Source organism: Dermacentor variabilis, chromosome 7 (genome assembly GCF_050947875.1).
Source record: "Dermacentor variabilis isolate Ectoservices chromosome 7, ASM5094787v1, whole genome shotgun sequence".
Taxonomy (NCBI): domain Eukaryota; kingdom Metazoa; phylum Arthropoda; class Arachnida; order Ixodida; family Ixodidae; genus Dermacentor; species Dermacentor variabilis.
The window spans coordinates 160,513,628-160,527,084 of record NC_134574.1 but is presented as its reverse complement, the minus strand read 5'-3'; the positions used below and the strand labels follow the sequence as shown (position 1 = coordinate 160,527,084).

The 13,457-nt window shown below is 43.2% G+C and overlaps 2 protein-coding genes across 4 annotated transcripts in view; one reads left to right on the top strand and one right to left on the bottom strand.

Annotated features, from left to right (window-relative positions):
• The window catches only part of pall (F-box protein pallbearer), a 30,120-nt gene extending 28,926 nt beyond the window's left edge, over positions 1-1,194 (bottom strand). Inside the window, exon 1 of one of the 2 annotated variants that reach the window (XM_075699920.1) lies at positions 772-1,194. In XM_075699920.1, the coding sequence (XP_075556035.1) occupies positions 772-888 (117 nt within the window). In that variant the 5' untranslated portion in view covers positions 889-1,194. The remainder of the gene's footprint in view (positions 1-771) is intronic. The other variant, XM_075699921.1, reaches the window with a different exon arrangement.
• Positions 1,195-1,619: 425 nt separating this feature from the next.
• Positions 1,620-13,457, top strand: part of LOC142588319 (uncharacterized) — a 30,920-nt gene continuing 19,082 nt past the window's right edge. For both annotated transcript variants that reach the window (XM_075699927.1, XM_075699929.1), the window contains exons 1-2: positions 1,620-1,733; positions 11,347-11,399. In XM_075699927.1, the coding sequence (XP_075556042.1) occupies positions 1,694-1,733; positions 11,347-11,399 (93 nt within the window). In that variant the 5' untranslated portion in view covers positions 1,620-1,693. The remainder of the gene's footprint in view (positions 1,734-11,346; positions 11,400-13,457) is intronic.

The following is a 13,457-nucleotide window of genomic DNA, read 5'->3' as shown; positions in this document are numbered from 1 at the left end:
ACAGCACTGGAGAAACGATTGGCGTAGACATGGTTGTTTTTGATGATTTTAAAGGGAAAACGCAAATCCCCGTATAAAGCTCGGATATGCCGAAGCATATGAAAATGGTCGGGTAGAGCGAAGGAATTGCACCGGATATAATGAAATGTCTGCAAACTCTTAATTTTGAACAGTGGCAAAACAGACCCCTAGGACTTTTGAAGAGTGTGCTTCGCTGTACTAGATGCACGAGTTGCTCCGATTGGAATACACCTGCGAAGGCTTTTGTCGATGAATTTTGCACTTCTGCTCTCGTGGACACTCACACTGCCATCTCGTATTTCAGCATGCATATCCATGACAAACAGGGAGGTTATCGCGATCTTACGATATGACGATATCAGGCATACCCACAGAACAAAGAAACAAAAAGCAGCAACTCGATTTGAGCTGCGACTTAAGGCTGTGCGTCATAGCAACCAAGTTTTATACCGCATTCACAGCATATGTGACAAAAGCGCTGCAGAAGGGATCGCATTAGCAGAAGCCAAGTACCTCGGGGTCGCAACAATCTCCACCGGCCATACCCACTATAAAAACTTTGCCTACACGAACACAGTGTGGTACGGCAGCTACAGCCGCAGAGCACAACACGAAGACTGCCGGCGAGAACATTCCACGTAGACTACGCGGTTCAGTCGCAACCAAGCTCGCCCCTGGAGAAACAAAAACAAACTACATCCTTACGCGTTTAACACAAAAGGATGCGAAAGCAGTGGAGAATGCGCTCACCCTTCGATAGACACTGATTTCGTCGTAGGACAAGTAACTCAGAATGTGATCGATGATCTCGATCGGCAGGCTCTCGACGGTGAAAATTCGGTCGCGGCGGTAAGGTTCTAGCTCCATCTTGCTCCCGCGGCGCTGCTTCTTTCGCCGGACGACGACCGCCGAATTTTTTCTCGCAGCTATCGTGCCCGTTCAGTTCATGCTCCGTCCCTAGCAGACGGAGCGGCCGTTGATGGTGCAGACAGCCACGGGTGCAGGCGATGCGAGCAGCGAGAGCGACGAGCGCCCGAACTTTTACTTGCACGGGAACGCCGACCTACGCTGCGTTGGCTTGGTTCTGACTGCTGCACGCCCCGAACAGCCAAGCATAGCGGCCAGCGGCTACGGATACGCGACGGACGCGACAGCTACAAGCGGAGGAGAGGGCTCTGAGAGGAAAGAGGAAATCGGTAATCAGAAAGAGAGAGAACACTGGCTAAACATGAAACTAGTGCCAAAGCCGCTCACGCGCTCTATTTCTCTACCCACAATTTTTACGCAAAACAATGACCTAAACTTGCAACTTGTAGATTGCTGCGACACCTATGTGCTGTAATATACACTAATATTAACAATTTATTTATTACAAATTACAAAGAATGGTTTTATAATTTATACCTAGGTAACGAACATATCTGTTAGTTGTAAAAACGTGGAACAAACGTTAGAATAGAGTGTCATAAACATTGTTTTACATATAAAAATGAAAAAATCAAATTTTTATATAAAAAAACATTGTGAACTTACGTGCTGAAGCCTCATTTGAGCTTAATGTCTACTTCTACGATGTTTTATTTGAGTCGGTGCCTATCGTCCTGAAGTGGAGAGTAAGGAAACGTGATCGAACGCGCAGTGCGCGCGGCGCGAAGTTTGTTAAAATTTTGCTATGGTGCGGCGAGCCAGACGCTGTCGGAAAAGTGACGCAGGTGAGCGTATCTTTCGGTCTAAACGCACTTCTTTAACAGTTTTTAGCAAAACGAAAAATTCCACATGCATGGGTAGGTCCGTGGATAGATCCGTTGTTCCTACTGGTTCCTACTTTTCGGGAGTTGGTATTTGATCCGCGGTCAACTGCAAGATGGCGACAACATGCGCAAGTCGTCGCGCCCAATTTAGAAATTTTCTTGCTCTTTTTCGACACAGGCAAGTCGTGGATAGTATCAGCAACTGTTAATCGTGTTTCTTTATCTAGCGCGTTTTATTTAATCGAATGACAAAGGCCGAATAACTCACTTCGGCTGAAAACTGGTTGCATAAAAGTTGGTGTTGCCGATTGACGTTGAATGGTTTCGAGTTGTGCTTCTCAACCTGGTGATGAGCCGTTAGTTGTGAAACTGCCTGCTGAAACCAGCTGCGCTTTGAGCTGGCCTTTCGTAATCACGCAGCCCTTTTTCCTTGGTCTAGGCTCATAGATGTTACAGCAGCGCGAAATAAGCAGTCGAATACAGTGGACTCCGGATAAACGAAACTCGCATAAAGGTCGGATAGGCGGAACAGTAAGTTGGTTGACGTAGTAGTTCACATAATTGTGAACTACGTCAAACACTTGCCTTTGCTTTGTGTTGTCGACAAATTCGACTTCGCCCTGCCATCTGCTAGCTGCCTCGTTAGCTCAGATGGTAGAGCGGCTGCCCCGGAAAGGTGGTGGTTCCGGGTTCGAGTCCCGGACCAGGACGAATTTTTCTTCAACTGTGAGGCTTTTCTTTCGAGGAACCCGTATGAGTTTCCTTTGTAGCAATTGCTACGAACGGGTGGATGTCTGATTTTTCCTTTAATAGTGATTTGGTTGACCGCCCATAGGTTAGACGGAGCGCGTCATTTTGTGAACTCTGGTTAATAGGAAACTTTTTAGCTCGGGTTTTCCTATCTAAATACATGTAAAAGGAGAATTCGTTTTTCTCAGCAACCAGTGCAACAAATTTGGCGAAGTTTATTGCATCCAAAAGGAAAACTTAATATCTAGTGGCTGTTGGTCTCGAATTTTCCATTTAGGTGGTCAATTTTTTATTAAAAATTGGCGAATGTCGAAAATTTTCAGAAAACGAATCTATCACATTTACAACTCTAACTCAGCAAAAAAAAAGATACCACAGTTATGTGAATTGCATGTAATAGTACATCTAAAGCGGACAAAACTGATATGTTGCACATGAATCTCAAAAAATTTAGTAATATGAAAATACTGGTTTTGCAGAGCCCTTGCACACAACGTAACCAATTCACGTAAGTTATTAATTGACATATAGAATTTGTCCGCTTCTAATGATCTAATGGATGCCGTTTACAGAACCACGATATCTGTTCTTGATGCAGAGCTATTAATTTGTAAACATTGTGCTTCTATGTTTTTCATACTTTCGAATTTTCGAAAATCTCTTTTAAAGAATTCAGACCCTAAATCAATATTCTGCTTCCAACAGTCACTAGAATTTAACTTTCTTTCTCAAATGCAGCAAATTTCATAAAAATCGGTTCAGGGGTTATCTCATAAAAACATTTTTGTGTTTTACATGTATTTGAATAGGCCGCGTCGTAGTTGGGCTTGAGCTAAAGCTTCCTCTTAAGCGGAACTTCAACTGCAACCATCAGCTATCTCGTCAGTGTATGAAACAAGAAAAGCTCGACAGACATGTCAAATAGTGATGCTAAAGAAGGAGCTCCAACGCATAAGGCAGTTGTGGGAAAGTCAATGCAAATTAAGGACGTGAAAGTTGAAATGGTGTTTCGACCATGAGGACTTCACTAGGTGGATAATGATTCCTGAGGAGGAAGAGCGCACTACAGAGTAAAAGGATCTTGCAGTCAAGCTGCCACTACTGCTTCGTTCACACTCAGTAATAAGAAACATCAGATGATGCCCTTGTTAGCTGCCCTGATGTTTAATCAAAGATTTGCAAAATTCATGGCAAAGATTAGGCCAATTCGCTAGGCAAACAAAGAAAAGTCGCAGTTTAGTCCAAAAGGCGAATCATTGATTGCTCTGGCAAATTATTAGACAATATTATGGACCATTAAGAACTATGGCTACTTAACGCAAACCGACACAAAAAGTAGTACTTTCGCCAGGCGAAGCATCTATTGTGATAGGTAATTAGCGGACAGCTAAATGCAGTAAGGATAGTACTTTTATTGTCCGCATCGACTTGTAAACGTTCGCCTGCTAACTAAATTAACAAGCATAGTGTCAGCACGCACAACAAGCACGAAAACGCTGGCCTGAGTAAATGTGGCAGCAGCAGCGAGCAAAGTAACCTTGCTGTCTATCGCTTCAGCACAAAGCTAAGAGCCGCTAGCACGCCTAGACTCTGCCCCCAGCGCAGATCGCTTTCAACATGGAGGAAGGGGGGGAAAAAACTTATTTCATGGCTCTCTAGATGCGACCGCGCGCAGCTGCCACATGGGCAGTTGCAGTTGTAGTAGAACGTAACTCGTTCTCTCCCCCCCGGTGCCTCGCAACGTTTGGCGCCTTGAGCGCCACGGAAGACGGCATGCTTCCTCTCCACTTCGCTTCCGTCCCTTTTCGGGTGGGCAAGATTGAGCGGCGATCATTGTCTCCTCTTGCACGCTTTCACTCGAACATACAGCATAAAGCGTGCATCAACGGTGTTATCGCCCTTGGACTTAATACGGAACCTCACGGCGACGTCTATGGCAGAAATGTGCTTGGAGTGTCCATATAGTTGCTATTGCAATAAAAATTACTGTTTCATTGCGTGTTAGTGTTTCGGATTGGCCGGCAAGAGATGCATTTCAAAGTCTGCATCACTATTTTGAGCACAAGGACTGCACAGAATTATTCTCAGTTATTGGTGCATGAATGCAACCAAATGAAGAAACAAGCTAAAATATTAGAAGCAGAGCACAGTAAGGTCTCCTTATTTTACCACAGTAATATCCAGACACTCGGATGCGTTTCGGAAAAAAGAAAAAGAAGATTCTTGATTATTTTTGTGTCCTTTGCATGAATGAAACTTCAGATGAACAGAACACACTTTCCTGTCCCTCCGATTTCTGTTTAGCCCTTTTTCTCGAAATAACTTGAGCACCCACTCGCACGCAGGTCCTGCCACTCCGAGTATACTCCCCCTGCTTGTCCAGAAGCAACCCTTGCAAAAAAAAAAAATAATAAATAAAAAAAGAAAACTGCATACATGTTCAGCTGTCTATGGGGAGGTCAGCTAAACACATAAGGCACTTGTAAGCTAAATTTCTCACACCAGGTGGAGCAAATGTCTTGGTGCCCTGTCGCTCTTTCACGGCAGTGAAGAAATAAGTTGTCAGGTCACTTCGCAATATGACAGGTGAAGAAATTAGGAACTGTTGATGAATTATGAATTGGAAGAAGCTGGTGATGCAGAACTAGTTTCTTTGTAGCAGGAAATGTCCACTAAACGAACACACAGAAAAGAATGGGCGGGCCTGAAGGTCGTAAGGGTAGCCATGGCCATTGTGACAGGCCTGTGCATCCGTACTGCGATAAATGAAGGAAATTATATTATTAATTACGGGAAAAAGATGACAGGGCCTGAGGAGCAGTCAGGAAAAAAGCTTGGTAGTCAAACACTTACGTGAAGTCAACTGTACTTTCCTATTCAATTCTGTCTTCAAATCAAGTTACTATTTATTAATGCTGATATTTTTCTAATAGTCTTTAGTACTTCCTCTCACTAGCAGTGCAGACTGAATTGAATAGTGCAAGCAGTGAATAACTCTAAATATAGGATATTTTTCAAATAGTTTGCTAATAATGTACAGCCCTCTCACCATTTATATCAAACAGTATTAAGATCCTGGTATTTGCAACAATAGAAAGTTTCTGTCATTACAGAGCACATTATAAAATGTGCTTTATTGAAAGCACAAAGGGAGCATTAGCACCAATTAAGCAGATTGTTCGCAAACTCTGTACTTTTCGGAACATAGATGCTCACACATTTTCATATGAAATTTATAAAGGCAACCTTGTAAGTTAATTAATATCTGCGAACACCTTCGTGCGTGTCGTATGTGGCGACGGTGGTAAACACAAAAATAGTTTTTTTCAATTATTTATTATTATTATTGAAGTTGTCGTGGCGAATCTGTGCCACTATTACATCGCAGTGAAACATATTCTGATTGCATTGACACCTTGTATAAATAATACTGAAGAACACCCATTGCTGAACGCGGTGTCTAAACATTTTATTGTGTCGAATCAGTTCTGCGGAAGCCCACAAGGTGGAGGAAAGTACATCAAAGGGAAAAAATTGGCATCCCCCCAAATTATGGCACGAAGCTACGAAGGAAACCTCAGAAAGAAAGCGTTGCAGTTGAAGAAAAATTTGTCCTGGTCCGTGACAAGCAGAATTCGTCCTAGACCAGGGTGAAGTTCTCTTCAACTGTGAGACTTTCTTTCTGAAAAACCGGTATGGGTTTCTTTCGTAGCTTTGTGCTACAATTCTAGTGGATCCAAATTTTTTCCTTTCATCGTTTAATTGCTAGTGATCATGTTCTGCCAAAAAAGTCTGGCTAACTGAGCAATGCAGCATGCTCTAGAACCTTATGTCCACTCTGGATAGGATGAAAGTTACCGCATTTTTGCTTCAATTTCACGTTTGGTGGCGTACGATCAACGATGTTAAAGGGAAGCTGAAAGCTTTTCCAAAAAAAATGAGTGAAGAGCAGTACGTCATGGTTTTCAACCCTCTGAATTGGAATATCACATCGAAATTGAGCGAAAGAAAGCGCAAACATATTTTATTTTGACGAAAAGTGCAGCAGCAGACACGCCCAGCTCTCGCGCCTCGTTTCTGCCTGTGATTGGTTGGGCGCCTCGTGACGTCAACAGTGGTGTTCGTCCGGACCGACTGCTGCCGCTACACACGAAGCACGGTGCAAGGTAGTTTGGTGGTGTTTTGCTGAGACGGTCATGGAAAATTTCGAGAGTTTGCGTTTCTCTGAGGAGTTCGGCATTAAGTCCAAACTCCACGAGAGCGATTTTGCGCGCGACGGTGACGGGTGACGGCTTCGAGCGGCAAAACGGGCAATCGCTTGAACAGATTGCTCGGTGTTGTCGATCACTTGTAAGGGGTTTATACTTTACTCCCTACATGTACGAGCCGATTGCGAAGAGCCGGCCTCAACAAGAAGCAAAAAATGCTGGTGCAAGCACTGCTTTCCACGCGAATGAAGGTGAAGTGTTAGCATCTCCTTGTGTTGGAAATGTTCTTTGGTGAGTAGGTTTTTTGCTAAGCTGCATTCAGCGTCCCAGTGAGTACGTTTCCGGGCAAACAACTGTAGTGTTATGTTCCTGCATGCCTCCTCGTAGAACGTAAGCAGTGATGCGATCTTCGGCATTTGTGCGCTGCCCCAAAGCTGTCGGCAATCTACACAGACGGTTTAAACGCGGGAAAAGTTTATCAGCTGTTGTAGCACGTGTAGTATAGAACCTTCATCAGTGCGCCATCCGCATGCTACTCGTAACCGGCGAATTCCGTCGGCTACGTGAGATGGTCGGCTTCTCTATGTGTGCGAGAGAAGGGGGAGCGCAGCGTCCTGGCGTGAGCAGGCTTTCCAACACATGCAAACTTTACGCTTGCACTGCGTTATGGTAGCTGCATGCAGGCTGTTTCACAACACACGTTCGAATAGAAAATTTGCGGCACTTGGCGATGAAACCTGCGTCAATGGTGGGAGATAAACATGCACCTTCTGTTCAGCGTGGAATTTTTTTAGGAGAACCCAAAGCACGCATTATTGATAAACTCCGGTAGTAATGGCCGCGGAATTGGTTAGAGCACAACACTGTTGTCCTTGAGCGGTTGAAGTTGTTTCGCTTCATAGCAGCCTCCCACTTAGCTGAAAGCTTCTTGTCTTGCAGGAACTAATAAAACATCGGAACATTGTCGCGGCCGCTGGTGTTTGTGCAAGCGTAGGCTGCACAGAACGCTGGCATGATTGGCCTACAAGTTCAATTGATGCTTCGCACGTCAACTACCACTCCAATATACACACAAACAAAGGAATGTAGGGTCGAGCGAAGCAGATTAGGATGGCACGTACGCAGAAATAAGCCCATCAGGCATGGTTGCGGAGACTGCGAAGGAGTGGAACACCAGTGCTGACGTCACTACGCCGCGGTTTCCGGTCTCCGCTTGCATCGTCAGCGTCAGCAGCAGCGCACGGTGCTCGACGGGGGGCGGAGCTACAGCGCAATTTTAACCGACGATTGCGTTCCTCCTAAGTGAAAAATCCCCCCCCCCGAAATTTTACCTTCATGGTTTATAAGGTTCCCGCATCCCTATATGGGCGTCTTATTGAATTCGACAAACTCTTCAGCTTCCCTTTAGGTACGAGAAAAATATTCATATTTTCAAATAGTTGTTATTTGATTCGAGGACTGAATGGCTTGATTCGCACAATACATGTAAAATTGGAGCAATAGTGTGACAAATGTTATCCCGGTGGCCGTAGTAGAAACAAAAAGACGAAACGCGGCATCTATTTCTCTCAGGGAGGCAGACTTTTCCCCCAAACTGTGGTAATTGACACTCTCTTAATAGTTCTGGGTGTCCGTAGAAACTGTTTATTTGCACCTGATGTATCATTAGTGCTTTTAACAACACTTCATGACAAAATATGCAATAGCAAAGACTTGATAGTGTGTGTACTAGGGTGTGACTATAGTTTTATATTAATGGTGAAAACGGCTGTTCTTTGTTCGAGAACTACATTCGAAAAGCGTTCACTTTGATTCACTTCCAGCACTTTGTGACTTCTGTCAAGGGCACGGATGTGGATCAAACCTTACGCTGTGCTCCGAGTGGCCGATTTAATGACGGAAAGCGAGAATACGAGGTTAAATGAATCGTTAAAAATACATTTCACTACAGGAAATTGACAGTAATAGTTTATTGGAAACTACAGAACACTCTCCTTCAAACCTGAGGAACATGTCGAATTAATGGGGTGCCTTTCAAGGTATACAATGCTCGAGGAATTTTGAAGAACAGCCTAATATAAACTGAATTAAAAAGACTGTAATGTTCATTTTCCCATTCCTCTCAAATCGGTTCCCTCTCCTCAGCTGGAGTGGCGTTGGTAAGTGCTGATGAGACTCAAACATGGCTTATACCCACAGTTTGTGTTTGGCCAAGAACACAGTAACAGTAATCACAAATATGATAAAACAAGAAGGTAGAAAAGGCAGACTTGCAAACAAAAGCATAATGTATTATTCAATAATCTGACGAAATTAACTGACAATTAGAATTAAAGGGAAGACTAATTAAGCAGTCCAGTCCAGAAATAATTTGGATGAGAGGTAATGGTTACAGAATAGCGGTGCCCTGCCTAATGCTCCTTTCTTTTTCTTCTCTTCGTGGTGCTCCCTCTCTTCAGCAAGAGTGGAAGCTATCTGTATGCGTGCCTGCCTTCAGAGTTTTCTTTGAATTTTCATCAGTCGCTGCCTGTACCGTTGAAAATCTGCTTCATAATTGTGAAAGGATGCCAGAGGAGCTCTTGCTTCAAGCAAACAGTTCGTGAAGCAGGCAAAATCAGCAGCAGCAATGTCGCTGAAAAAGTTACTAGGATACAAACATAGTGTGATGCTTGTCAGTGTTTGCCATTCCGCGTTCATTGCTGCTTTAGTGCTAGTACAGGTAAGCTCTTGCTAATCCTTTAAAGACAAGACACATGAATACCTGAAGGAAATTTTGATTTTCTCTCTAATTGTGCAAAATACGTTGAAGATAAACATAACGAAAATAAAAATATATTTTGCAGAAACTTGTTTGGTAAAGGGAGCAACACCAGGCGGATCAGTAGAAGTGCGCTTCACGCTAAACGACCTAGGCTTCATTTGGGACTTGTACAAACAGTTCTCATCATATCTAAACCATAGACTAGGGAACCCCAAGTTTCCGCAGATTTCAACTTCGCCGGTCGCCTCCTTTCCCGTCGGAGCAACCGCATGTCTGTTTGTGTTAGTGCGGGCTACCGGTGTTTGTGTTTACACTTCGTCAAGCATGGCCTTGTTATCCCAAAGCATGGTACACAGTATTTTTGTGTCACTCAATGCCACAACAGCCTTGAAAAACACGAAACACTGACAGTGGTCATGAAACTGCTTATTTCAGAGAAATTTACAGGTGAGACGCAAGCGCTGCAATGTACATGCAGTCAAATTGCGCATATTTCTCTTTGCATGCGTTCTTTTGATACGTGTTTTGTGGTAAATCAAGTGGCCCCTTATGTACGCAGTGATAAAGTTTAGTAAGCTTCGTGCATATGGGGGCGTTCGCTCAGTGCTGGACCCTACGGGAAGAAGCCCACTGCAGGACCAGGTGACGAGAAACATTGTTGTGTTTAAGTGGGCATTGCAGAAATGCAGTAAAAACAATAGCATATTTCGGCAGCAATTTAAAGGGCAAATATAATGGGTATTTTCTGGAATTTCTACCCATGCTCTGCGAGCCTGTGAGGCGGCTGAGTGACAGAACAACAATTGTAGTTTACACAATTGGCAATTGCGCACTGTCTGTCGTAAAGCACTTCGTTTAATTTTCGCAAGTCTTTGGAAGTCATCCCACTAATAGTAAACGTGCAGCGCAAGTGCCGTGAGCAGTGAGAGAGAGAAAACGTGCAGCAACAAAGAGGAGCAAACGTAGCGTGAGTGTCACTAGCAACGAGAGAAAGGGGCAGCATGCATAGTGTGACTGAGCACTGCGAGCAACGAGAGAAGAGCACGCGCATTGCCGTAGAGACAACACACAGTGGCCTAGTGATGCGACCACAAAAGACAGTTTTTATCATTGGGGGCACTTCTCAAGAGGTGCAGTAGCGCCACCTATCCGACGTTGTGAGGTCTGTATTTCTTGTCGAATGTGAAACAGTTGCACGTTGCATTTGCTTTACATTATGTGTGTGATATCAATGCAGCCAGAGATCTTGCATCAGTCTGTCTGCTCGAATTGCGCTTTATGAAAAAGCGAGTCGAGTACAGCACCATCTTCTTCCTTATCCTCTCTTCTTGCTCTAAACATACAGATGGTGCTTGCTACCTGTCTTTCAGTTTTGGCCAAGGATGTTTAGCCAGAAACTGTACTCGATATCAAAACTTGGCAAGAAAAAAAAAACTTTTTTTATTTTTTCTGGTGTTGCCTGTAGGCAACACTTGTCCGTAAAGGGTTAATAAAGTGCCTATATCCTGCAAAAGGTGTGTGATTAAATGTCTCTCTCTTTTTTTTTTAATGGTTGCTATTCTCCCACCCACCTTCTGATTCTTCATTTGTTAGTGCCACACACACCTTGCATAATTGTAAAACTTCACTGAGATGTTCACAGTGCTATGCTCTACCTTCAGAATTTGTTTGAAGAATTGAAAAGCGGGCGAGTTGGACAAGTGCCGGTCTAACGTGTTTACTTGCCGATCACGCATATTCAGTACCTTCGGGAGCCTTGTTGACCTGTCAGCTGCTTGAAGCTAATCTGTTGTGCTGAAGCTAAGCGCTGTTTCCCATGTTTTAAATGTGTTTTCTTGCATTTCTTTTTTTCTAGGAAGGCCTGAAAGAAATGTTCTTGGTGGGATCGAGAACATTGTACCCGAGCCAGTGAGTGTCATGTTTCGTTCTTATGTGCTTGCTCTTACTCTTAGAAACTTGACTTTCATTGAAAAAAACTTTCATTCGTGCACTGAGGAGGGACGCTAGGTCCATTTGATCTGCCCTGCACTTTGCGAACTAGTTTACGCCAGTTCAGTTCTGGTTCTTGCTCTGTGGAGCTGGCATGGCACCTTCTGCACGACCATATACTATGTTTCTGAAGAGCGCAGGGTAGGCCGTGCACTTGTCCTGCATGAAGCCTACACCAAGTAAAACGCTTGGCAACAGGTGTAGTTGAACTGGTAAAACAAACAGCGAAGTGCAGTACCTTGTGAACTAGTTCAGTAAGTGCTGGCAGACCAAATGGACTGACCAAATTCACTCATTTGGCTGGCATTGACTGCCGTATGTGAAGTGTATGTTCCCTTTTAAGATCTCACAGCACAACACATTTCTTTCTTTCTCTCTATCTCTGCATAAAATACTGTACTTTTGCACATACTTTATTGCTTGTGTGGTTTTCAGCCATTAAAAAAAAAAAAACTGCTTGCATTTTTTGAAATGGTTTTGGCTCAGGCACTTGGCTGCTTCTCAATTTATCCTGATCCAGCTCATGTGTCTCCCCATTTCGACTACACAATTAAAGTTTAGCCTTATGCCTTCAAGAAAGATAACCTTATGTGTTCTTCTTGGGGTCTCTTATTGATGTGAACATGTTACCAGCAGATGTTGTCCATGAAATTGTGAATGTAGTATTTTTATAAAGCTTTGTATTCCTCCACATGAATGCCAACAGGGGCATTCTAATATTCAGATTGATACACAGTGCTCTTGCAGACTCGCTCACTGTTTTGTACTGAGTTCATTAAGTGGCTGGGAACAAGGCTGCTTGTTGTCACAAGTTATTCTAGTAGTGCATGCAGGAACGTAGACACAAGACAACACAAATGCAGATGCATGGCGCTATCTTTCAACAAAAATTTATTTTTGAAGACAAGCCACACTTGTAACATCCTCAAAACACGTGGCAAGCTCATGCACAGGCCTATGAAAACATACAAGAAAAAATATTGAAGAATTGTAGTGCTTCCAGAATGTCTTATGATGCCATACTAACAAGCCAACGTTGCAATTCGTCTACTTGTTATCACTGGTCAGCCACCTGAAGCAGAGACGACACAAGTGTGGCTTTTCCTCTATTGCCTTCGCCCTGAGTATGTGTATGCATTTGAGGAACTACTGTAGCAACGCGTATAAAGAAATTGTGTCTCTGCCTCATTTCGTGCTTGATACATTTGAGTAGAGGTGCCCAGGGTTCAAGTAAGCAATGTTTGTTGAAGTGCTTTGGCAGTGTAGCTGTAGGGTATGGTGGGAAATGTGGGGCTTACCTTCTTCCCCTCATTAGGTAACCCATTGGGCTTCCCCTGAAATTCTTCAAGAAAGTCATTCACTAACTCTCTTTAGTCCATATTTATGCCTTTTCTGAGGAGACAAATTTTTAAGTGTTAGAAATGAGCCACAAGTCTCTAATAATGTCTCTAATGCTTTCATATTTCTTGTGCCCTTGATAACTTGTATGTATCGTATCTATTGTGTAACCTGTAACTACTATATGTTCATGCGTGCAATATTTTTTCTTTCTTCTTTATTTATGTACCACCCTGCTAAAATCACCGAGAGGTGATTGCAGTATGTATAAATAAATAAATAAATAAATAAATAAATAAATAAATAAATAAATAAATAAGTGTAAGTAAGTGAGTGAGTGAAATAAATAGCTAGCTAGCTAGCCTTGATGCTTCTAATGTGACTTAATGGAACAAGTCCTGGGTTAAATGTTTACTCTCATGATAATCTGTGCTAATGCAGGCACAATAATGGATGTAGTATTCAAACATCTGTCTTCTGTTACTGTTGATTCTAGGTGTTAATAGCTGCTGATCATGGGTGTAGAGGGCACGATTTGATTTGTGGCCAAACAAGCTGGCTTTTACACTCGTTAGTTAGAGCAGATGTTGAATGAGCTTACCCTTTATTACACTGGGGTTTCTGCAGAATTTCTTTTCC